We start from the raw sequence: 23,432 nt of genomic DNA on the forward strand, positions 1-23,432 counted from the left end.
CTGTCCATCTCTCCCCACCACGAGAACAGAGGCTTTGTGTGCACTGCCCTCAGCAGAATCCCCCAATGCATCAAATAACGCCTGGTACATAATGTGTATTGCCCAGATAGGCTCAGAGGGGCTGAGCGACTGGACCAAGGTCACTCAGCCTTTGCAGCGGTGAGGACCTAGGCCCACTATCTCTTTCTCCCGTCCTCGGGCCTCCACCTCCCCAGGCCCCCAGCTCACCTGGAATGGCCACATCGTACTCCACCTGGAAGAGGGCCTCCTGGCTGCACTGCCGCAGAGCGGCCAGGGCCGCAGCGTGGCTGGCCCCTTGCAGTGGGATCCCATCAACGCTGAGCAGCCTGTCACCCACCTTCAAAGAGCCCTCCCTGCAGGGAAGGGCCTGGTCAGCCAGCCTGGCCCAGCGTAAGCCCTGGGCACAGCCCTGCCAAGAGGGCATTGGGAGAGGTGGGCACAGAGGACAGAGGAGGGGCGGGGAGCGGGTGAAGGAGAAAGGGACGGAACAGATGAGCGAAGGGGTGCACGAGTGAGGGGAAGAATGAGCCACTATGAATGTGCCGCTGAACGCGGGAAGCAGGCGAGTGAGGATGGGCGTCGGGTCAGCTCTGACATCTCCCCCGCCACTTGGTGCTCGAGAAATTCAGTCCTATCTCACCCCTGCAATGGCAGAGCTTGGGATGGCCCTCGAGGTCACCACCCCCCTCCTGCCCTGGACGTAGAGGAGAGTGCCAGGGTCCAGAGAGGGTGGCAGCCCTGCCAGGGCCACACAGCGCCCGTGACGGGGTGATCGGGATGCTTCTCACTGCTCACGGAGAGATTCCCTCCCACTGTCCCCACCCTGGCTGCTCAACAGTGATTCTGTCCTGGTGACAAATGTGCCTGGGAACCAATTCATCAGGGGCCCCAGGGTGGGGCCCGAGATGGGGTTCACTTTGGTTGAGTCAAATCCCTGCCCTGGAATGCCTGCCCCAGCAGGTGGCCAAAGCTATTCTGGGAGGTTCTATGAATAGCCTGTCACAGGGCGCTGTCCCAGGACGGATTTAGATTTCTGACAAGGCTGTTCCAGGCTTCTCTTAAAATGGCCAGGAATCTCCCACTGGGGACATCAGGGGCTGGGAACTGGACACATTCCTGCCCCACATTTTCTCCTCCTGGCGTCTCTGGGCAGGGCCGGGGCGGCAGCGCAGCCAGGACTCGGGGAGGGCGCTGAATGCACAGGGCCACGGAGACACGGATCACCGTGCCCCAAAATCTTTTACAGCAACTCTTAAGGGCTTCAGTGTCAGGCCCAGTTCCCGGAGGGGAAACTAAGGCCAGGGAACGGAAGAGCCACGTGCCACCAAGCCTTGCTTGTCCCCTTGGCCCCCCGAGACAACAGAATGTTGGGGATGAAAGAGCTCAGGGTCTCTCTCATTTGGAGTTTAGTCCTGGCTCCACCAACCACTCCCTGAACGACTATGGGCAAAGGGCGTCCCCTCTCTGGACCTCAACTCTCTCCCCCAGAGAAAGGGCACGATGGCCGCTGCCCTGCCTCCTTCCCTGGGAATGGGGGCTGGTCAGTGCAGTGCGAGGCTGTAAGGCTTCCTCTGGCTCAGGCTCACCTGTCAGCCGGGCCCCCGGGCCGCACGTAGGTCAGGACAAGTGGGCGACACTTGTGGCTGTCTTCATGGGCACCTCCTGGACCGAGTTCAACGAGACGCGGAAAATCATCTATCCTCGCCTTCCCTGAGGCCCAGAGGCCCTGGCCCAACCTCTAAGCAGGCCCCTTAATTAAAACTGTTTGAGGACCCTGTCAGACCCTCATGTGAGATACCAACAGCGAATCCCTCCTGCCAGCCAGAGCTGGGGCAAAAAGCAGGGAACGTGACTAAAGTCCTCTCCCTGTTAAATGGTTCGCCCGCCTCCTGCCATCTCATCCTAGTTCCCTTTTTGCCCTCTTGGCTAGACAGCTCCCAACGTTGTTCCTGACCCCGGCGGCAGCTTTCACCATTATTTTCGGGTACAGTGTTTCCCTCACACTCCCCTTAACCACGCACACTTCATCGCTTGACCAAATTTTCCATTTTATACTTGGCTTAATCGTGCTGGGTTCTTTACGGTCAGAAACAAGATATATATGATATATCAGATTTATATATAGATTCATCGAAGCAACACAGAACATACACAGACTTAGAATTAACCACTTTCCCGCCCCCTGGCCCAAGGGTGACTGTTACACTGACCTCTGAGGACAAAGCCAAAGCTATTGCCCTCCTTGCAGAGGGAGACGTCCACTGTCTTTGAAATGATCCCCGGGGTGTTCTCAGGGGCTAGAGAAAGATGCAGGACTCCTTTGAGTCTCTCAGTCCCGTCGCCAAGCTGGCCGATGTCCCCACAGCTCATTCCGGGAGAGTTGGGTGACCAGTCACAGAGATTACAGGGAGGGCAAATTTTCCCCCATTTAACAGGCAGGGTGAGTGGGGTCTAGAGGGACGCTTTTCTAACACCCACTTAGCCCGTCACCTGGAGAGGGGAAAGGGCCTGCCCCAGGCTCACGCAGGGACGATGACAGAACTCCAGCTTGAATCCATGGCTGGTGGGCCCGGGCCGGGCTTGAATTCCAAACAGTTACCCAATTTCAAGACTTTAGACCAACTTTGAAAATTCAGAGCTAGGCCAAACCCTAGGCCACTGTACTCAGTATAGGATGGTGGGGAAGGGAGCGCGGTAGGGCAGGGAACAGTTTATTCAGGCAGTGTTCTCAAAACTTGTCCCCATAAAGGGAAAAATCTGGAAACTAAATATGCAGCATGACGGCGGGTTATAAACAGGGCCCTGCCACCTCCCGGTGACAGCACACTGAGGCTGCGGGCAAAGGCCCGAGGGGGTATGGGCATTTGCAGCCAGTCTCCAGGTGCCACCGACCCCATGTGGCACCATCCCCACCACCCAGGTGCTGGCGGGGAGGCAGATGTGTCCACCCACAACCAAGGCAGTGGAGAAAGTTCCCTGTCCAAGGGCACCCACCGGGCGGGGGCAGCTCATACTCCACCTCCAGCACCACGCGCTCGCCCACGTTCTTGAGCAGGGTGATGATCTCGTCATGGCGGAGCCTGGTCAGGTGGATCCCGTTCACTGACCGAATATAGTCCCCCACGTTCAGCAGGTCGCTCCTGGGAGCAAGGAGGCCAGAGCACATGCACGGTGACAGGTGCCAGCATTGACACCCGCCCTCCACTGAATCCTTATGTCCCCTGGATCCTCATTTTACAGATGGAGAATTTAGGCTCAGAGAGGTCAGACCATGTCCAGGGCCACACAGGGAGTGAGTAGGAGAGTGCGGATTCTAACCTAGACCTGCCAGACACCCAGGCCCGACGTTTCCCCTGATGCTGGTCTGTCTGCTTTTCCTTCTGCTCGGGGGTCACCCTCAGAGCTCTAAGCAGCCCCAGCAGAGGCCGCAAAGAGGCCAGATGATCCCCTCCTTTGCTAGTCCCTAACGCTGTTCCAGGCTTTCCACCACTCACCCTTCCCGTTCAAATGAACACTTCCCGGCACCTGCCCTGTGCAGACCCAGAGAAGCAGCGACAGAGAGGCGAACTCCCAGGTTTCATGGGGCTCATGGTCCAAGGGAGCCACAGAGGCAAAACAGTAAGGAAACCCAGGGCCACGTGTGCAGAAGTGGCACACGGGGCTGTGCCGGCAGAGCGGCCGCCCCAGCCTGGGGGTGGCGGCTGCCCAGAGGCAGTGTGGAGGGGTGGAGGGAGGGCTCCGCCAGGGGGGTGTCATGGGGGAATGGGACCCCCAGGCAGAGGGAACTGCATAGGCAAAGGCCTGGAGGGCCTGGCAAGATGGGGCACTGTGGCCAAGTCAGCCAGGGATGGAGAGGGAAAGAGGAGGAACCGGGGCCTAGAGTGATAGCCCCCACTGGAGGGCTTCCTTCTGCAGACACCAAGCTCTTGGGCGCTTCTGGAAACAGCTGCCTGATCACTTTACCCAAAGCCCGAGAACATTTTCCACTGGTCTCTAGCCCCCTCCTGCTGCCCCCACCAAGCCCCACGTCTCACCTGGCCGCGAGCCCCCCAGGCCTCAGGTTGGAGACCCTGGGCTTCCCATCCTTGTCAGTGCCTCCTGAGATGGTCAGGCCCAGCGTGCTGCCTTCTTTCTTGATCAGCTCCACCATGGTGACCCCTCGGAACTCCTCTGCTGACATATGGGGGGCGGTGAGGGGGCAGCAGGGGGCAATTTTGGGCCCCTGGTTCCAAGACAAGCGAGGCTAACACTCAGTAAGCAGGGTGCTCGGCAGCGTTACGCTGGGTGAGATATCTCCTTTTTACAGAGGAGGATCAGAGAGGTTATGTGGTTGCTCTAAGGTCACAGAGCAAGTTAGCAGCAGAGCCAATGCTGTCTGACCCCCCACCCAGAGCCTCTGTGCCTCCAGGACAGAGAAAGAGGAAGGACAGGGGGTTCGTTACCTGGAATGCTCTGTCTGCGGCAAGCCAGGGCCACATCGGCCCCTCCTGCATCCTTGCCTCCTTTGGAGTAAGGCCCATCGTCTGCAGGCAAGAGGGACAGAAAAGGCCCTGAGTTCCATTTTCACTTCCATTCAGGCAAACCTTTATGCTTTGGGAATCCTCCACATCGTGGATACGGCCTGTAAGGGGGGTTCCTTCCTGCCACCAGCTCCACCTATGTCTCTGCTGGGGGATTCTTGGGGGTTCTGCTCCTGAGGGAGGCTCCGTCTCTTCTCTTGGGCTTAATAATACTCTTTTGAACACTAACCATATACTGGAACCTTCACAGCTGTTCTGCATTTAACCATCTGCACAGCCCCACGGCTGGTGTTATTATTACGGGTAATATTACCCCACTGCACGCATAAGGAAGCTGAGGCCCAGAGAGGGACAACTCACGCCCATGGTCACACAGCTGGGGAAGTGTGCAATGTGGGTCAGAACCCAGGTCTGCTGACTCCCCACCTGGAGCTGTGCTGGGACACCTGCTGGGACAGGGAGCTCTCTCACATCCAGGTAGGTGCCACAGCACATGTAAGACAGTGCTGACCATGCATGAACTCAATCTGGAGTGGGCCAGATTCATGCTCCTTCATGAGGACAGCACTTCACAGTTTACGAGCCATATTCTCAGACATTCTACACAGCCCCAGGTAAGTCTGTCTCCTTCAGCTTTAATTCTAGACAATGTTCTCCCATTATTTCTTCAAGTATTGTTTTCTTCATCTCTCCTTTGAAACACTTAAGAGATGTACTTTGGAATTTCCACTTTAGCCCCCACAACCCTTTACCCACCTATCATATTCCCTGCCCTTTTTTCCGTCTTGGGAAAAAGATTTTTCTAATCTTCAATGAAATCTATCATTTTGGGTTTTTTAACTTAGAAATTCTTCATACAATTCAAGCATAAGTACTAGAATTATATAAGGCAGAGGTTCTCAAAGTGAGGTCCCAGACCAGCAGTATCTAGCATCACCTGGCAAGTTGTCAGAAATGTAAATTTTTGGGCCCCACCTAAAACCTAGTAAATTGGAAACTTTGGGGATGAAGTCTAGCAAGCTGTGCGTGTGTGTGTGTGTGTGTGTGTGTTAGTATATTAATCTAACATTTTCCTCCACTTTTAAAAATGTATATGAGGTCTGTCCAGAAGGTATCCAGCCATATATTCTGAAAAATAGAGACATTTATTGAAGAAGATACATGATACAAGAAACACTGTACATAGGACAATGACGTCTCAGTCCCCCTCAAAGTAGGCACCCTAGGACCTCACCCAATTCTCCCAATCACCTACCCAGTTGTATTTTCCTGAACCTCATCAATGGTTTGATATCGCCTCCCTTTCAAAGATGATTTTAGTTTTGGGAAAGGCCAGAAGTTGCTGGGTGCTAAATCTGGGCTGTAGAGGAGCCGAGTCACCTGGGTGATTTGATGTTACACCAAAAAACTCTGCATGAGACATGATGTGTGAGAGGGCATGTTGTTGTGATAAAGTTGCCAATCACCAGTTGCCTGTAGCTGCAGACTTCTGAATCATCCAAATAGTTTCCATGGAGGAATGTTCAAGCTTAATGGAAAATTTGATGCAGATTTGTTGCTCTACTCGATCAGTCATTTTGAACGAGATGGCCACACAAGTACATGTGCTCACTCAATGACGTCTACTGCCCCTACTGACCAGTACAGTGAAGCCATCATTGTTCACGCATGCGCATTCCAGTCCACCCTCCTTGGCTGCCAGGCTACATCGACATCCTGCAAACCTTTCTCATCATATTAACAATGGCTGGACTTTTTCTGGACACACCTCATATACATTAAAATTAATTCTTTCTGGTGTGTATTTCTGTGGGTTTTGGGAAATATGTCCAGCAATCAAATTTTAGAACATTTCTATTGCCTCCCCCCCAGATTCTCCTTACTCCTGCTTCGTATCTAGTCCCTCCCCCAATCTCAGCCCCATAAGCCCCGATCTGTTTTCTGTCTATATAATTTTGCCTTCCCTAGAATGTCATATAAAGGCAATCATATGATATGCAGATTTTTGAGTTGAGTTCCTTTCATTTAGCACAATCTTTCCAGACCTATCCATGATGTTGAATGTATCAGTAGCTTGCTTCTTTCCATTGCTGAGTAGTGTTCCATTGCATGGATGCATCAGTTTGTTTGGCCATTCTCCTTTTGAAAGACATTTCTATGGTTTCCAGTTTGGGGTGATTTTTAAAGCTGTAAGGAATATTTGCATAGAGGTTGTTGTTTGACTATAAGTTTCCATTCCACTTGGGTAAATGCCCATGAATGGGTTTCTGAGTCATATGGTAAGGATGAGGTTAATTTTGTAAGAAACTGCCAAACTGTTTTACCAAGTGGCTACACTATTTTGCATGCCTACTAACAATGTGAGAGGGTTCCAATTGCTTCACATTCTCACCAGCACTTGGCAATGTCAGGATTTTATTTTTTAATTTTAGTCATTTTAATAGATGTGTGGAGATATTTTAATATGGTTTTAATTCACATTTGCTATGACTAATGATGAACACTTTCCCTTATTTGCCATCCATATATCTTCTTTGGTGAAGTGTCTCTGCAAAGCTTTTGCCCATGTTTAAATTGCATTATTTATTTTCTTGTTATTGAATTTTTATGTATTCTGGTTACAAGTGTTTTGTCAGATGTACTAATTTATGTTTTGAAAATCCAAGTGATTCGGTGTCACACTGAAGTCTGAGAGCCACTGGTATGAATTGTATTTACCCAACATCTAGTTTTAATAATTATTAACAATTTGTCATGTTTACTCCATTTATTTTTATCTATGCTGAAATATTTTAAAGCAAACCCTAGACATAAAAAAATTATACCTTTAAATATTCCAGTATGCATTAAAAAATAGGAACATATTTCTTACATAGCAAAATACCATTATCACACCTTACCACATTAAAATAATTCTTTAATTATTAATTTAAGACCCATTTCATTTTCAAATTTTCCCAATACAAATGAATTTTTATTTTTTTTAAAAATTTTATTTATTTTTAGAGAGAGAGGAAGGAAGGAGAAAGAGAGGGAGAGAAACATCAATTGGTTGCCCCTTATATGTGCCCTGACCACAAGCAAACAGGTGACCTCTCGCTTTGTGAAATGACGCCCTACCAACTGAGCCACATTGGTCAAGGCTTGGTGCCAGTGAACTTTTAATTTTAACAAGTAAATTTTTGGTTTTTGAAAGTTCTGTTTGCTTATTTCCTTGTTTTCCTCTTGTTTTCCTATGTTGTTCCTTCCTTGTCTCTTACTGTTTCTTATGCACTTCTAATATTAAAAAAATTTTCAATATTCATCTATTACGGTATGTTTCTATTACCTCATACTCTTGAGAAGTACTGCTGCTGTCTAATGACACTCCCTCACGATGGATTGCTTCTTCCTGTGTTTGGTAATTATTGGACTATGAGCTCATCTCTAGTGGAGCTTTATCTGTGGGAATTTTATTCAGCCTAGTTAAGGGCAGGTCCCCCCAGGGTCCAGAGAGAATTCGTAATTCCTTCCCCTGGGTGCATGCCAAAGGGTCATTACTCTGCCACCAATGTTCATATTAAGTTGTTGGCTCCAAGATTCTAGAGCCATGGAGGTGGTGTAAATTATAACCTTCAGCAAAAACAAAGGGCAAACCCCAGATCAAATTCTTAAGGGAGTCCACTTGGGGCTTAGTCAAGATGGAGAAGCTTTTGTTTTATCTCCTCGGTAGATGAGTGGATATTTTCCAAGTCCCCCTTTCACTAAGGGTATACCATTTTTAAAGTTCCAGCTTTAGGCTGGGTTATCAGTTCCAACTAGGGAATGCACAGGGCATCCTCTCCTGTTTCCCTAAACTATTAAAACCCCGGCCCTTGGTTATCGGACCAGAAAACACCCCCATGCATGCTGCTACCCCCACAGGGAAGCATCAGCATCAGCTTACACTCATCCTGCTGGTTTTCAGTTTTCTTTTCAGTTTTTTATTGGAAATGCATTGAATATGTAGATCAATTTGTAGAAAATGAACATCTTTAAATATTGAATTTCCCAATTGATAAACATAGTATATGGTATCCTCCATTTATTTTTGTTTTAATTTCTCCCAAGAATATTGTGTACTTTTGCAGGTGAAGGCCTTACATCTTTTTCATTAAATGTATTCCTAGATATTTGCAGTGTTTTAATGTTATAATAAGTGGAATTGTTTTCCAAGTTTCATTTTCTAATCATTTCTAATAATTTTCTAATTATTTCTAATTACATAATAGTAGTTGATTTTTATATTCTGGCCTTTAAAATCCACGTATTAACTGTAATAGTTTATCTATAGATTCTTTTGGATTTCCTGTCATCTGTGAATAATGGCAGCTTTATTTGTTACTTTCTAAATGTTATACTTTTTATTTCTTTTGCTTGCCTTATTGCACTGGCCACACCTCTGTTACCAAGGTGATAGAAGTGGTTACACAGACAATCCTTATCTCCTTCCTAGCTCACTCTTTCCATTTCCTGTGAGTGCATCTGTGCACTTCCAGAGTCTGAAGCTAGTTTTCAAGCTACCTGTTCTGTGACAAGGCCAGTGCCTGACTCCCTGCAGCAGCCCCTTGTTTTATGCACTGTGCCCTGGATTCTCCTCTGTCCCGTTGGGACAGAGGAAGGAGACTCGTGTGGTGTACCAGCCAAGCCCTGTGCACACCACCCACACTGTCTCCTTTTTCTCCTTCCCTTCTCACAGTGACCCTGGGAGGAGGTAGGTGTTCCCCTCACGCCCATTTGACAGATGAGGACAATGAGGCTCAGAGCAGCACAGCAAAGTCATCGGCCAAGGCAGTCTTTGCAAAGAGCCAGGGCCAGACCCAGGCCCTTTTGCCCACCCCACCCCGTGTCAAGGCTTCTTTGACCAGCTTATTTTTTTCATATTCCTTCTCCAAGTCCTTTCTCAGCACTGGACTAGATGGGCAAGGACAACTATCAAACCATCGAGCTGATGAGCTTCCCATGCTGCCTCAGGGGACCACCCCTCCCAGCTACCAGCTCTACATCATGGGCTTCTGCTGCTTCCTCAGGTCTCACCTGAGCCTGGACAACCCCCCCAGCCAACTCCCTGGCCCTTGAAGAATAACCTGCCTGCCACCTCCAACCCTGCAGCTCCAGCTGGGCCTGGCCTTGTGATCATGGGCTCAGGGCCCAATCTGGCCTGAGCGTATATCCTGGCTCAGTCATTCACCAGCTGTGGGAAGATCACTCTTCTCCTCTCTGCCAGCCTCCTGGCCACAGCAGGACCTAACCCACAGGACCCAGCGCCCCTCCTCCCTTCTCAGAGGGACATGAGAAAGAAGGGCTGGAGAGGCATCAGCCCTGGCAGGGGGCAGAAGCTACTTACTTACCCATCCCAGCCAGTCCTCCCCTGAAGGGAAGATCAGATGAGAATTCAGTCAGCAGTGGAGTCAGCCTGGGTCAGGATCAGGACTCAGCCTGGGTCAGGGTTGGGGCTCCGTCAGAATCAGGAACAGGGTTCAGTCTAGAGCAGGCTTCTCAGCCTCCACACTATTGACCTTTTTTGCTGACATTCCATGTGGTAGGGGGCTCTCTTCTGCCTCCTAGGCTGTTTAGCAGTATCCCTGTCTTCTGACCACTAGATGCCAGTAGCACCCCACCCCAGTAGTAACAACCCAAAATGGCTCCAAAGGTTGCCCGGGGCCACTAAGGGAGCAACTTTGCCCCCCTCTGAGAATCACTGCTCCAGAGGCAGGGTTGGGGCTCAGGGCAGGGTCAAGGTTGCAGCTCAGCTGGGGTCTAACAGCCTAAGTACTTCTGCCACCTGCAGCTCTAACTACTGAGAAACGATCTCTGCTCCCCGCTCACTCCACTCAGTGGGATCAGGTCCAGGCTCCCTTTGCTTGCCAGAAGGTGGTAAACAGCAAATCAAGCAGCAGTTAAACCCGGGATCATTTCTAAGGATCCTAGAGTTGGGCCCCCAGCAGCTCTGCTCCCTCCCCTTTCCCCAGGCCCCCTGTTCACATCAGCCAGCAACGATTTAGGCAACACCCCATTAAGTATAATGCCTCCCATTACAATTCTCTAACTCGCACTTCATTTGGATTCAACAAGATGTTTCTGAGCTAATAAAATTAATAAGACTGGGTTATATCAACTGTGTGATAGCGAACTTCTCTGCTATTTCATGAGAGCAATTCTGGAATGAAAATCTGTCTTGCCCTGACCAGTGTGGATCAGTTGGTGGGGCATTGTCCCGCAAAGCAAAAGGCTGCAGATTCGATTCCCGGTGGGTTCACATGCCTGGGTTGTGGGTTTGGTCCCCTGTCAGGGTGCGTACCAGAGGCAACCGATCGATGTTTCTCTCACACATCTATGTTTCTCTTTCTCTCTTTCTCCCTCCCTTCCCCTCTCTCTAAAAATAAATAAAATATTTTAAAAATAAATGAAATAAATAAAATCTGTCTTATCCGGTGCCAATGAGATTCTGCCACTGGACAATCCCTCTGTCCCGGGCTGTCCTGGGAAGATTAAAGGTAACTTTGCTGGCTCCAGGTTTATGAGCCTGGGGATTGGGGAGGGGGAGATTATCTCTTAAGAAAAGAAAGAGGAAGCTGTGGATCAAGTTTGCCAAATTCAGAGCAGTAGGATCCCGGAGAATAGAGTAGAAAAAACAGTGGGTTAAAGATGGAGTTTTGAGACCTGATACAAAAAAAAAAAAAAAAAAAAAAAAAAATTCAGAGACTTAGACTGAGGAGCAATGGGATCTCCAAATGCAGAATTCTGAAGCGGAAGATGTTGGATGCTGGCTGCTGAAGGCCAGGACCCATCTCCTGAGGTGTCTCTGTGGAATCCCCCAAGAGTGTCCTCGTCCATCTTCCCTCATCCCAGCATTCAGATCTTGCTCTAGTGAACTACTCAGTGTGAATCGAGCTGCAATGATGCCCTCGGGGCAGCTGAGGTGCATGGGTCTGCTTGTCTTAACACTGAGTGGCCCCAACTCCCTTCTACAGTTTTGCTGGCTTTGAGCTCGGGCTGTAAGCTGTCTCTTCTCCCAGCAGCCAGGTGGGCCTGACAGGGTGCTACAAACCAGGGTTCATACCCCTCTGTGCAAGGAGCCCGTGGGCAGTGAGTGAGGGCTTGAGAGGCTCTTCCCTAGGGAAGACACATGCATTTCGGGGCATGGCTTTGATGACCTCCCCAAATAAGACTTCTGGATATCAAAGACCCGCCACCACATTCTGAAAGTCACCCATAAGATGCTACAATGTTTGCTGAGTCCTGTTCAGAGGAGACAAAGCATCCCGCTGTCACCAGCATCCCCGGATGTGGGTGAGGCAGCCTGTAAACCAAGTATCAAAGCAGGGCCAGCGTTACCCACTGGCTCTGTGACTTAGGTCTCTATTTCTCCACCTGTAAAAAAGGGTGTTTATCCCCACTTCCCCATCACTGGCTCTAGCCAGCCTATGCTTGAGAATTTTGAAGAAATTATTTTATTTATAGAAATCCCCATGGGGGTTCAGGCCCCGGTCCCCCTCCCTCAGAGAACATGCTCACTCTTTCCCACTCTCTCTTTTTTGTTCTGGGACCTGGTAATTACATGCTTAAAGATGAAGGCTTTTCAAAAACATCTTTCCCACCAATTTTCAGCTGGAAACATGCATAAAAAACAAGAGATATTTTTATCCCCATGTTTCTTTTTTCCTGTCTCCTCCTTCCAGCAATGGGCAATTATGAGCTTTTGCCTTCAGTCCATCCATCCAGTGAGAACTCGCTTCAGAGGGAAATTCATTTCCGCAGAGATGCCAGCCAGCCGTCCCGGCAAATGTGGGCTGGGTGAGTGGGGGCGCAGGAGGGAGAGGTGCTGTACCCTGCACAGCCCTGTACACCTGGTCCCCAGCCCCACGCTGGGCCCAGGGTGGGTGGGTGGGTTTCTTTTTCATTTCATTTCTCCTGAAAGCGTTGCTAATTTGCCTTCATTATCTCCATCTCTCTGGAGCCCCAGGGAGCTATTGAGCTTTGACAAAGGAAAAAGGAAGTCAGCCCCCGGCCAGGCTGCCTCTGCCCCGACCCGCCTAAGGAGGAGGGGGGTGCTGGGAGCGGCTGTAGACAGCCTCGACTGACGCCTGATTCTGTGGGCCTCCAGAAGTAGCATTCTGGGCGACCTCTGAGAAAATAAACGCTTAGAGGCTTAACTTGAAATGAACAGGAAATGACAGCGAGCCACCGGGAGGGCCAGCCTGTCCCTCTGTACTGATGAGGAGCAAGGGGCTCCCTGGTCGCCCCTCGATCCAACCGTCACAACTGTGCACCGTGACCCACTGCTGACTACTCTCCGAGGGAGCCTGCTACAGCACTCCATGCGCTCGGCCACTGCTCGTTCAGTGGAAGGACAGACTTTGGACTTAGGCCAACTTCAGGTTCTGGTTGGAAATCTGCTGCCGACTGGCTAAGGGATCTGGGTCAAGTTACTTCCCTCTGACCCTCGGGCTTCTCCTCTGCACAGTGGGGGTGCCAGTTGCCCACCTGAAAGGTTAGTGAGAGGAATAAAGGAGATACCCATGCGGTACCTAGGAGCCATGAAACATGACAGTGCTCTCTTTGCCCCTTTCCTCCCAGCGTTAAGAGGGTTTTCCTAGATTAACAATGGCGATGAGGCAGGATAGTAAGAAGCTAGGGAAATTTCTTGGCAAGTGTAATGGGGAAACTGAGACAGAAGCTGGACAAACTGGTGGGGCAATTTATAGCCAGATACAGAAAATAACATCCAGGCCTCAGTTGTCTTTCAGCTCCAGACCCAGAAAAGCAGCAAAAGCCAGGCAGTGATGCCACGGCTGACCTCAGGACCAGCTTCGAGGACGAATGACCCCCTGCCTTGTGCCAGCCAATCAGCGGAGACACAGCCCTGAAAGGACACACCTGAGAAGCTGATGAATAGTCTCTTGAGATGCTCCCCAACACCTCCCCTAAGCTACCAGCATTTAAAACCCTCAAGACAAGGACCCGGCTTGTGCTCTCCCTGCAGGGTGCACACCTGCCCCTTTCCCTGCCCCCTTTTCCTCCCCCACAGGCATGCATCCCCTGGACTCTACGGGACCCCACGAGACTTGCAGGCAGGGGAGCAATGAGCACCAGCAGCTCCTCCTGGGCTACCCCCCCCCCCCCGCCCTGAACCTGTCTCCAAGCCCCCTTTTCTCTGACTTCTTCCAGCCACACCAGCGGCCCTGCCTAGTCTCTCTCCTGTTGCTTCTTCTATCCTAGGCCCTTCCTTGTTTCACTGCCCCCAGCTTTAATAAATGTCCTCTCAAAATCACCTGGACTTGCGTTGTGAAATCTTTCCTGCACGAAGAACCCACAAACTACAGGCCAGCCCAAGGCAGACCTGCTAAGGGCTGGGTCCCCTTTCCGGTAACAGTAACACCTCCGACTGATTAAATGCTGGGTATTGTGCTATGTGCTTCATAAGCATTATTCCATTTAGTCCTCACCACTTTCTGAGGTGAGAGATGGGGAAATTGAGGCACAGAGAGGTTAAGTGACTTCCCACTCTAAGGAGCAGGGCCAAGATTTGACCCTAGGCCATGGTCTAAGAACTTTAAAATTATTATTACCACTTTATAGACATGATATAGACATGATAATCTTATGCAGTAGGTACCCTTACCATCCCGATGTTACACATGAAGAAACTGAGGCACAGAAAGGTTTACATGCCCAGGGTCCCATAGCTCCGAAGTGGCAGAGCCAGAGGGCCCATTCCTGCCTCCTCCCCGCCTCCCCCCCGGGAGACACCCCTGCGCAGACTCTGGGAGAATGCCAGTGGGCTCAGCTCCTTTGGGGACTCCTCATGAATAACGTCCCTCTGGCCATCACAGCTGGGCCAGGGCAGACAGCTGGATGGAGATCTATCTTAGCTGGTTCTGCTTAAAATGACAGCCACCCCCCACCCCAACCCCAGCCGACAAGCCTCCCTATAAGCCAGCCTCCCGCGGGAGAGGGAAGCATGGAAAGATCAACGATGCCACAGGGTGACCCCTCATTCTGTTCCATGTGTGCTTTTCAGGGAAACCAGAGGGAAAAATATCAATAGGTTTTAAAAGTAGACTCCTGATCCACTCGGGGCCAAGGAGTGCAAAAGAAACTGAACATGGAAAAGGGGCACCGGGTGCGGGGCCCTTCCCTGTGCCAGGCCCGCTCTAAGCACGTTCCGTGCCCCGAGCACGGTGGACTGCACTGGGGGGGCGGGGGGGGCTGTCTGATGGTCCCGTTTACCAGCCGAGGAGACTGAAGCCCAGAGAGGTCACTCAGCTGGTGAGCTGCAGAGGGAGGACTGGGATTCAGGACTTTCTGGACCCGGCAACAGACCACATCCTCAGCCCTCAGCTTTGCTCTCTCTTTTTCACAGTAGCGTAAGGGATCCCAAGTGCAGGGCACCCTGGAAGACAGCGCTGGCCTCCAGGAGGCCCCCACCCACCTCCCGCGCCCCGCCAGGGCTCAGGCACACACAGGCAGGGCACGGCGGGGCTACCAGGTGCCGTGGGCATGACCGGGAGAGCTTGCTAGCCCGGCAATCCCCCATCCCCAAGGTGTGTGGAGCCCCGCACACTGGGCCCAGAGCCACACTTGTGCTGACACGCCCCTCTGTGGGGCCACAGTGGCCCCAGCATCATGTGCGATAAGATGCAGGCTCAAGTCAGGCCTTGGCCTTCTGCCTTCTGAGTCTGTGCTCTTCTGCCTCATTCTGAAACCAGCAATATCAAGGACATGACCTCAAAACTGAGTCACCACGGGATTATTTTATTTCCCAACAGTGGTCACCTGGAGCAGTAAAAAGACTCAATTCGCTCCACTGAGTGTGAAAATTCTCATCCCCTCAGCCTCCCTGACCTCACCTCCTCATAGTCTCCCCTTGACCAGCCCGGCTCCAGTGCACGGTCCCCTCCCTGTTCCACATCCCACATGCATGCCCATCCCAGGGCCTTTGCACTGGCTCTTCCCTCGGCCCAGAATGTTCTTTCTCAGACATCCGTGAAGCTGCCTCCCTCAGCTCCTTCGGAAATGTCACCTCCTCAGGGGGGTCGTCCCCAGCCAGGCCTGCACGCCCACGCCTCCCCCACCTTCCACATCTCCTCCCATCACTTCCCTTCCCGCTTTACTTTTCCTAAGAACATTCAATGCCAACGAACGGACCTCATTCTTTGTTTGTTTACCTCAGTGATCTCATTAACTATCTGCCTCTGCCCCACTAAGGGATCAGCTCCGGGGGCGGGGTGTTGTCTGCTTGTTCACTGCTACGTCCAGCACAGAGGGTCTGGCGCACAGCTGAGTGCCCAGTAAATGGTTCTGAATTCGATCTCACAGATTAGGAGAATGGGAATCCGACAGGTAGAATAAGTTCTTTAAGGTTGTAGAATCAAGAAGAGGCAGTGCCGGGACGCAAACCCGGGCCTCGCTGCTCCAGGCCGTGGCCTCCGCAGTCTCTGTGGTGTGGCGCCCGGGGTGTCCCGTGGCTGCAGCCCCCGCTGTTGGAAGAGGAGGCTGGGCATGCCCAAGGACCCAGGTGGTTCTGATGAGAGTTCCCTGAGATGAGTGGGAAGCGCAGGCCACAGCAGAGGGACACACACACACACACACACACACACACATACTGCCCAAGCCTTTGTGCTCACTCAGGCCTGGCAGGCTCTGGGAACAAAAACCACTTTGTGGCCTGGAGTCAGAAAAAGAGTGAACACTCGGAAGGAGGAAGGAAGTTTCTGCCCAAATCTGTGTTCATGCCCCAGCCCCGGTCACCTCCTTTCCTGCAAGGGCTCGGGGTAGATGGGGGGATAAACAAGACTCCCAGGAGCAGGACTGGACGTGGTCGGGGTATGGGCCTGAGAAAGGACTCGCGCCGGCAGGAGTCCTCCGGGGCGGAGAAAGGGCACTGGGCAGGGCGGCCCACGGACCGCGACCCCAAGCCTGGTGCTCACTGAGGAGCCCGGTGAGTGGCCTGACTTCTCAGGGCCTCAGCCTTCTCTGCAAAGTGTGGGGGGCGTATGGGGTAGCCACCTGTTGGCCACCCTGACCCCTGTTCTGGGGGGAGCCACATGAACAGGTCTGACCAATCGGAGATCCAGTGATTTGGCAGGAGAGGGTGTGTGATCCAAGCTGGGCTGACAAAAGCAGGCCCTGAGACATTTGCTGAAACTACTGGAAACAGTCCTTCCTTAGGGAGAACAGAGCTAGTTAACCTTGAGCTTGAAAGTGGAAGGGCCCTCTGGGGAAGAAACAGTCTGCCTGGAAATGAAACTCACCTAAAGAGAAGCAGAAACCTAGAGTCCTAATGATGTTAACTGAGCACCTGGATCCCGCTATACCTGAAGCTCCATCTTTGGATTTTTCTTAAAAAGAGCCTTAGCACTGACACCAACTGAGACAGGTGTGACCATGAGTTTCTGTGACCGGGGGAGAGACCTAGGTGTGGGCTGCAGTGTGAGGGTGGGGGATCAAGGAAGTCATAAGCGAGAGAAAAAGTCAGGGAGATCACAAAGGGCCTTGAATGCCAGGACAAGGAGCTATAATCAGATTTGCGTTTTAGCAAGCTCCCTCCCAGGGCAGCATGGGGAGAGAGGAGGAGGCCAGGAGGCCAGGGAGGAGGCTGGGCAAAGGTCCAGGCAGGTGACGCTGAGGCCCGAGCCTGGGTGGAGGCAGAGGCCCATGAGGAAGGAGGGTGACGGCACCTCCCTGCCCATGTCCTACTGCCCTTGTGGCCCTGACTACTGCAGGACGAGGTGACCCCACTCACCTGGGCCGTAGGTCAAGAGGACAGACGTGCGCAGGCCAGGAAGGCACTATCTCCATTTACAGCGCAGTCGCCAGGAGGGGGCAGGAGTACCAGCTTTGCCACTTCTGGTAGCCTTGGACAAATCACTGAACACTTCTCTGCCTCAGTTTTCCCAATTGTAAAATAGGAGGAATAAATAATCCCAAACTCATAGTGTTGTTGTGAGGATTAAATGAGAAAATGTACAGAGAGAGCTTAGAAGAGAGGAAGACCTGGCTGGCAGAGTAGGCTCTCAGCCGCAGTCGGCTATTACGGCTTGCGTTATTATTACGGGGGGGCTTGAGGGCAGCCTCGCCTCTGCTCCCTGAGGTGGGGGCCTCCGTTCACTGGGCCCTCAGGAGCAGGGTGGGGAGCTCTGCTGTACTCACGCGTGTGCCAATCGCAAGTCAGTCTCTGTGTTGTAGCCCTGGAGCCTTGGGGAGACCCCCGGGTCTGTGCCTTGGTTTTCCCACCTGTCTACTGGGACCGCAGTCCCTCCCTTTGGAGTTGTTTCGAGGCAGCAAAGTCAAAAGTATATGGAGTATGAGAAGGGATTGACAAGGGTGGCCCCAGGGCACAGAGTGAGGGATGACCAGGTCCTAGCTCCTGACAAGTTCCCTGTTGGGGGGTTTGGGGAAGGAAAGCCAGCCCAGCAGGCTGAGGCTAGAGAGAGAGATGGACAGATAGATGGATGAAGCAACTACGTCGCCCAAGAACCCTTCCCTGAGTCCCAGCCCTGGCCCACCCAGGAATGCGGCAGCTGTGTGGCACCCACCCCTCTGCATCCCCAGAGCCCCACCAACAGACCCCCGGTCAGGGCTCCTTCCTCCTGCCGCAAAGTCCAGGAGGTCCATCCACGCCACCCGGACCTCAGCCTCTGCCCTCACACCTCTGCGCAGGGAGCACACCCCTACCAGTTCAAGCGGAGGTGGACGCCCGCCCTGGGGCACCTCCAAGGGGCTGAGCACTGCCCTCTGGAACTCCAGAGCTTCCTGCTGCCCTTGCCATGCTGGACAGCCCAGGGGACCTCAGCCCCTTGCTGCAGGACAGCAGCCCGGGTCAGACAGCCCGCCCTGCCCCTGCTCCCCCTGGCCAGATGTCTGCCCCTACACTCTCTCTAAGCTCTGGGTCTCTGGGGAGTGGCAGTCCCAGTCTTGGCCGTCCCAGTTCCCTTTCAAGTGGTAGTTTGAGGAACAAGCCGGACCACTCTGCTTACAGGTCCCCATTACTTACCGGCCTCTGCAAGGCTCTCCCGGTTGAGCCCACACAGCATGTCTGCTATTGTCCCTGCTGCCCACCGACTCCCTCAGGAGCCACGCTGCTCGGCCCCTCCCACACCCTCCCCAGGGAGGGGCTGTGGGAGGGAGGCTCACAGCTCCCACTGGCTGGGCACTGAGTCCACCCACTGCAGCAGGCGGCTCTCTGCTTAAAGGGGACATGCTGCTGTCAAGTCTGCCTCCTGGATGGGGTTCAACACCCCCACCCCCAAAGCCTGGGCAGGAGATCTTTGAAGATGTCACATCTGGGGTCTCCCGCCCCAGACCCTCAGGCAGACACACCTTAGGTCCAGTTCAGCTCCTAACTTGCCCTGGGACTTTGGCAAGTGATTGCCTTCCCCAGGCCTCAGTTTTTCTATCCAGAGAAGGGGAACAGAGCCTTTCGAACTTTTTTTCTTTAAATAGCAGACTGCAACAGAATCTTACACAGACTCCCAAGATGAAAACCAATGCAGTCAATGGATGACGTCAGGGCGCATCTATAGTTCTCAGGTTAGAAACCCTTGCGCTTGGAGCCCCCCGGGGCCCTTCCTCTGACTTTCTAAGCAGATATAACTACCTCCCCCAGGCCTCAGTTTCCTTTTCTGTAAGGTGGAGCTTAGGAAAGATGACCCCGGCAGCCTGCCACATGGAGCATCCCCCCAGCTTTCAGGGAAGACTGAGCGAGCTGGGCTGGGATCTGCCTGCCTCTGGGCTTGATGGGCAGGAGCAACTGGTCACAACTCCGGCCCCAGCTGGGCCTCAGCCCTGCGCACTCCTGGATTCCTCCATCCCAGCTCAGGACTGACCCTGACCGCCCCGACGGACTCCCTCCTGCCGCTCCCCAGCTGCTCCTGCTCGCTGTCCCACCCAAGTGTGCTGGCACCCACTGAGAAGGGTGGGTCAAGGTGACACGGGTTGACACAGCCTGTGACTACACGTGGCATCCAGTTGCACGCAACAAAGACTGAGGCAGACGGGGTCCTGGCTCCCCTGGAGGTCTTGGATGCATGGGAACGAGCAGGTCTCACACTAATTCTGCAAGCAAGTAGGAGTGTGCTTCCCAGTGGTTAGGGACCAGAGGTTTCTTCTGGGTTCCCTCCTGAGCAGGGGTGTCCACCACAAAATCTATCCCACAGTTGCTGATCCACCCATGCTAGCCCAGCCCAACACTGCTGGCACCCTCAAAACAATCCGGTCCCTAAATCTGGGTGGGGCCACATATACCCTTGTATCCATTCGTTCCTGTTCTTCCATTGTGGCCGACTTCCTAGGAGTACTTCCCTCTTTGGGTGACTTCAGGTAGGTCTCAAGGGGCAGGGACCAGGTTCCAGGGTTCAGATCAGGTTCCTTTGGACCAACGGTGAGGCCAAAGGTCAAAGAAAGATGATAAGATCTCAGCCATGGGAGGTGAGGGAAGGTGGGTCAGAGAGGGAGCTCCTGTAACGGGGCCAGCACAGAAGGGGCTGCAGGCTCTCGATGTGGTTCATGGTGCCAGGCAATGGTCAGGACAAGGCTCTCGATAAAGACCCTGACCCTCCCCAGGGTACCAAGGGCCACTTGGGCCCATTCCCAGCTCCATGCCAGGCAGGAAGGACTGAAGCCTTCTACGCATGTAAATTGCTCTAACAGATGCTTACCCTCTTCCCTCTGCCCCCCATTTATAGCTCCTTCCTGGCACACAAGGCTTTAGAATCTGCCTCCTCGCATAAGAAAATATTTGCTCTCCATACAGATGTATTTAAATGAGCTATTAAGATGGACTGCTAAAAATCTCACCATGTTTGTCTCTCTTCTTGCTCCTTTGGAATTTACTTTTGTGGATGAGAAGCTCCTGGAAAGGTCACACCGTGGGTTATGAGAAAGTTTCCACTTTGCATTTTTCTGAGTGCCCGCTATGCCGGGCCCTGGGGACTGAAACGCCAGGAGACGGGTGGGAAACAGTGTCTTCCCTCCGCCCTCTGTCCCCATCAGCCCACTAAGCACATTTGCATTTGGTTTTATCGAAGAGTATGTTTGGAAGCAACTGTTAGTCCATTTTGGAACAAGGCAAGGCTTAAATAAATAATCAGCATAGAGAGGTTAAGTAACTTGCTCAAGGTCACCCAGCTGTAAGGGTGGATCCAGGTTCACATCTAAGAGGTCTGTTCTAAAGGTGTCGATCTGGGCCTCTCAGAATTTCAGGGGCTTGTAAAGGGGTCCAGGAGAGCAGATGAGGAACAGCTAGCTCTTTCTGGCAGTCCACTGAGGAGGTGCCTTGGAGCCTGACTTTGAAAGATGAGAACATGTCAAAAAAGGAAAAAGCCATTGCAGATGAGTATCCATGGACGAAATCCTGTAACAGTGATTGAAAAAAAAGAAACTATAATATACTAATCAAGTAGTAATTATAGAATAGGTTGAACGAATAGACTCATAGAAAAATCATGTATTAAAAGTTTCCTTATGAGTAATTTGTAGGTATCAGCAGTTTCAGTTCCTGCCTGACCAAGGAACGATCCTACTACAAGAACGGGACAAGCGTCAGCAATTCATATCAGAACGAGCAGAAACGCTGCCCGCACCTCCTGTCCCTGAACGTCTGCAGTGAAACTGGAGATGGAGCAATGGGACTACATGACGACACCTGTAGGAGACAACAACGAGATCGCCAGAGAGCGGAGCTGAGCAACTGCACATGGCCAGAAATTCCTTAGCCCCCTCTTCCCACACTTCTCTCGTATAACCGGGCCAGGACACCTGAGAGGCTAGGATGGTCTTGGAGGCATGAGTCTGCCATCTTCTCAGGTGTCGAATCCTGAATAAACCCCTTTCCTTCTCGACCAGAACCCACATCACAAGTTTGGCTTTTGTAGCATCAGGCAGCCCGACCTGTGGGTCATTTTCCTGGTTTCAATCCCACATGACTAGTGAGGAGACCAGGCAGGAAGCGGAGATGGAGCCAGGTCATGAAAACTCTACTGCGGTCTCACTCCTATAAGTGTGATCTGAGGACTAGCAGCCCCACCTAGGCCTGCTAAATCCAAATCCCAATTTTAACAAGGTCCCAGAGGATGCAGATGAAGTTTCAAAGCACAGTATTAGGAGTTTGGCTTTCCTTCTGCAGGCGGTGGGAGCCACGGATGGTTGTAAAGTACTGCATCTTGCCGTGTATAATGCACACCCACATTTTCTGTGCATTGTACACGGGATTATTATACCCATGCACAATGTGCATCTTTATTTTTCCCTCAAAAGTTTGGGTAAAAAACTGCACATTATACATGGCAAAATACAGTAAGGAGGTAAGAAGGCTCTGCAAGGACCTCAGCATGGAGCTCAGCCAAAGAAGACGGGAGAGGATCCCCCTGGGAGGAGGCCTGAGAGCCGCAGTAGCTGCTGCCAGGCCCCAGAGACAACGCCCCCCTCCAAGGCTGCCATGCCTCGAGGAAGAAGAGGAAGGGGGGCAGAGGGCAACTGCTGGGCCTATGTGGCTGCTGGAGGCCCGGCCTGCTGGGTGCCCCAGTGGCCAGCAGCTCCAGGTCACGGAATTTGCTCTGTTTCCAGTGCAGTGGATGGTCTGTGAGAGCGATCAGGGACTCCTAGAGGAGCTGGCAGGGCCGCTGAGCTGGTAGGCAGCCCTTCCACGGTCAGGAAAGGCCCTGCCACCTTTGTATCCTCAGGCTTTGCGAGACAACTGGAGGATGGATTGCTGTGTGACCTGGACACATACCTAAAACTCCCTGGACCTCAGCTTCCTCACCTGTAGAAGAGGAATAATAAAACCACCAGCCCCTAGGGTTGGGAAAACCACATACTGGTGAGTCAGAAAGCATTCACCTATCTTTCCTGCCACGCATGTCACACCAACACTGCGAAAGAGCCAAAGAGGAAGAACTTCAATGTCAGACACACTCAGGTTCAAATCCCAGCTCTGCCAGCTACGTGATTCTGGGTGAGTCACTCTGTCAGGGCCTCTATGCTCCCCCCACCCCCACCCCACCACAAGGAACGAGGGGCAGAGAACTTGGAAGGGCTTTGCAGCCTGTGACTGTCCAGCACACACTCATGACGTCCTCTCTACATGGGGCCCGGCCTGCGGGCCCTTCTTGGTGCCTCGTAATGGGGCACCATTGGCACCACTGGTGGGGACATTCTCTGGTGTGCTGGGCTGTGTCCTATACTGAAGGACCCCTGGCGTCCATGACCCTCGCCCGTCCAGGGACAGTGACCACTACAATTAGGAACCAACTGACCACAGGCCACACAGACGGGAAAACTGAGACCCAGAGAGGGCCCCCACCAAGGCAAAGCAGGGGCCTAGATCCCGGCCTATTTCCTTCGTCGCAGGCCGCAGGGCTGAGTCCATCATACTACAGGCAAGCCGCGTCCTGAGCCCACCGGGGGCCCTGAGTGGCAGCCGGAAATGAAGTCTGGGTGAGGAGATGGGGATTTGAGGACAAGAGATAAACCCTTTATTGCTGTTCAGTTGCTTCTTCCTCCCTCTCTCCTTACACCAGGAGGTCAGGCCATGACAATCAGTCCCCTGCCTGGTGGTTAAGCTTTTCTATAAGGTGGGCATTATTGTCCCCATTTTACCAATGAGGAAACCATGATTCCACCAGCCGCAGGTGAGGGGCACTAGGTGATCCCTCATAGGGGGTGCTGTTTGTCCGTGGCCCCCACTTCAGCCAAGTTGCCTGACACCTCCCCCCAGACCTCCATGCCCCTCACCTGACTTTAGGGCAGGCCGAGCTGTGCTTCAGGGGTAACGCCACACCCACGGGCCGCTCCTAAGCTGTGGCCCCGGACTGACACCTGCCAGTTCCAGCGCCCCTCACCGCAGCCTTCCTCCAGCCCTGCAGGGCAAGG

The 23,432-nt window shown here is 52.5% G+C and overlaps 1 protein-coding gene across 1 annotated transcript in view; it reads right to left on the reverse strand.

Annotated features, from left to right (window-relative positions):
- GRIP2 (glutamate receptor interacting protein 2) overlaps window positions 1-18,662 on the reverse strand; it is a 41,190-nt gene extending 22,528 nt beyond the window's left edge. Inside the window, exons 1-7 of the mRNA XM_054595206.1 lie at window positions 18,559-18,662; window positions 4,464-4,544; window positions 4,056-4,191; window positions 3,016-3,161; window positions 2,232-2,318; window positions 1,608-1,683; window positions 229-374 (exon numbers count right to left, since the gene is read on the reverse strand). Of these exons, the coding sequence (XP_054451181.1) occupies window positions 229-374; window positions 1,608-1,683; window positions 2,232-2,318; window positions 3,016-3,161; window positions 4,056-4,191; window positions 4,464-4,544; window positions 18,559-18,598 (712 nt within the window). The 5' untranslated portion in view covers window positions 18,599-18,662. The remainder of the gene's footprint in view (window positions 1-228; window positions 375-1,607; window positions 1,684-2,231; window positions 2,319-3,015; window positions 3,162-4,055; window positions 4,192-4,463; window positions 4,545-18,558) is intronic.
- Window positions 18,663-23,432: the final 4,770 nt, after the last annotated feature.

Source organism: Pteronotus mesoamericanus, unplaced genomic scaffold (genome assembly GCF_021234165.1).
Source record: "Pteronotus mesoamericanus isolate MK-2021 breed Mesoamerican mustached bat unplaced genomic scaffold, CSHL_Meso_final scaffold_54, whole genome shotgun sequence".
Taxonomy (NCBI): Eukaryota; Metazoa; Chordata; class Mammalia; order Chiroptera; family Mormoopidae; genus Pteronotus; species Pteronotus mesoamericanus.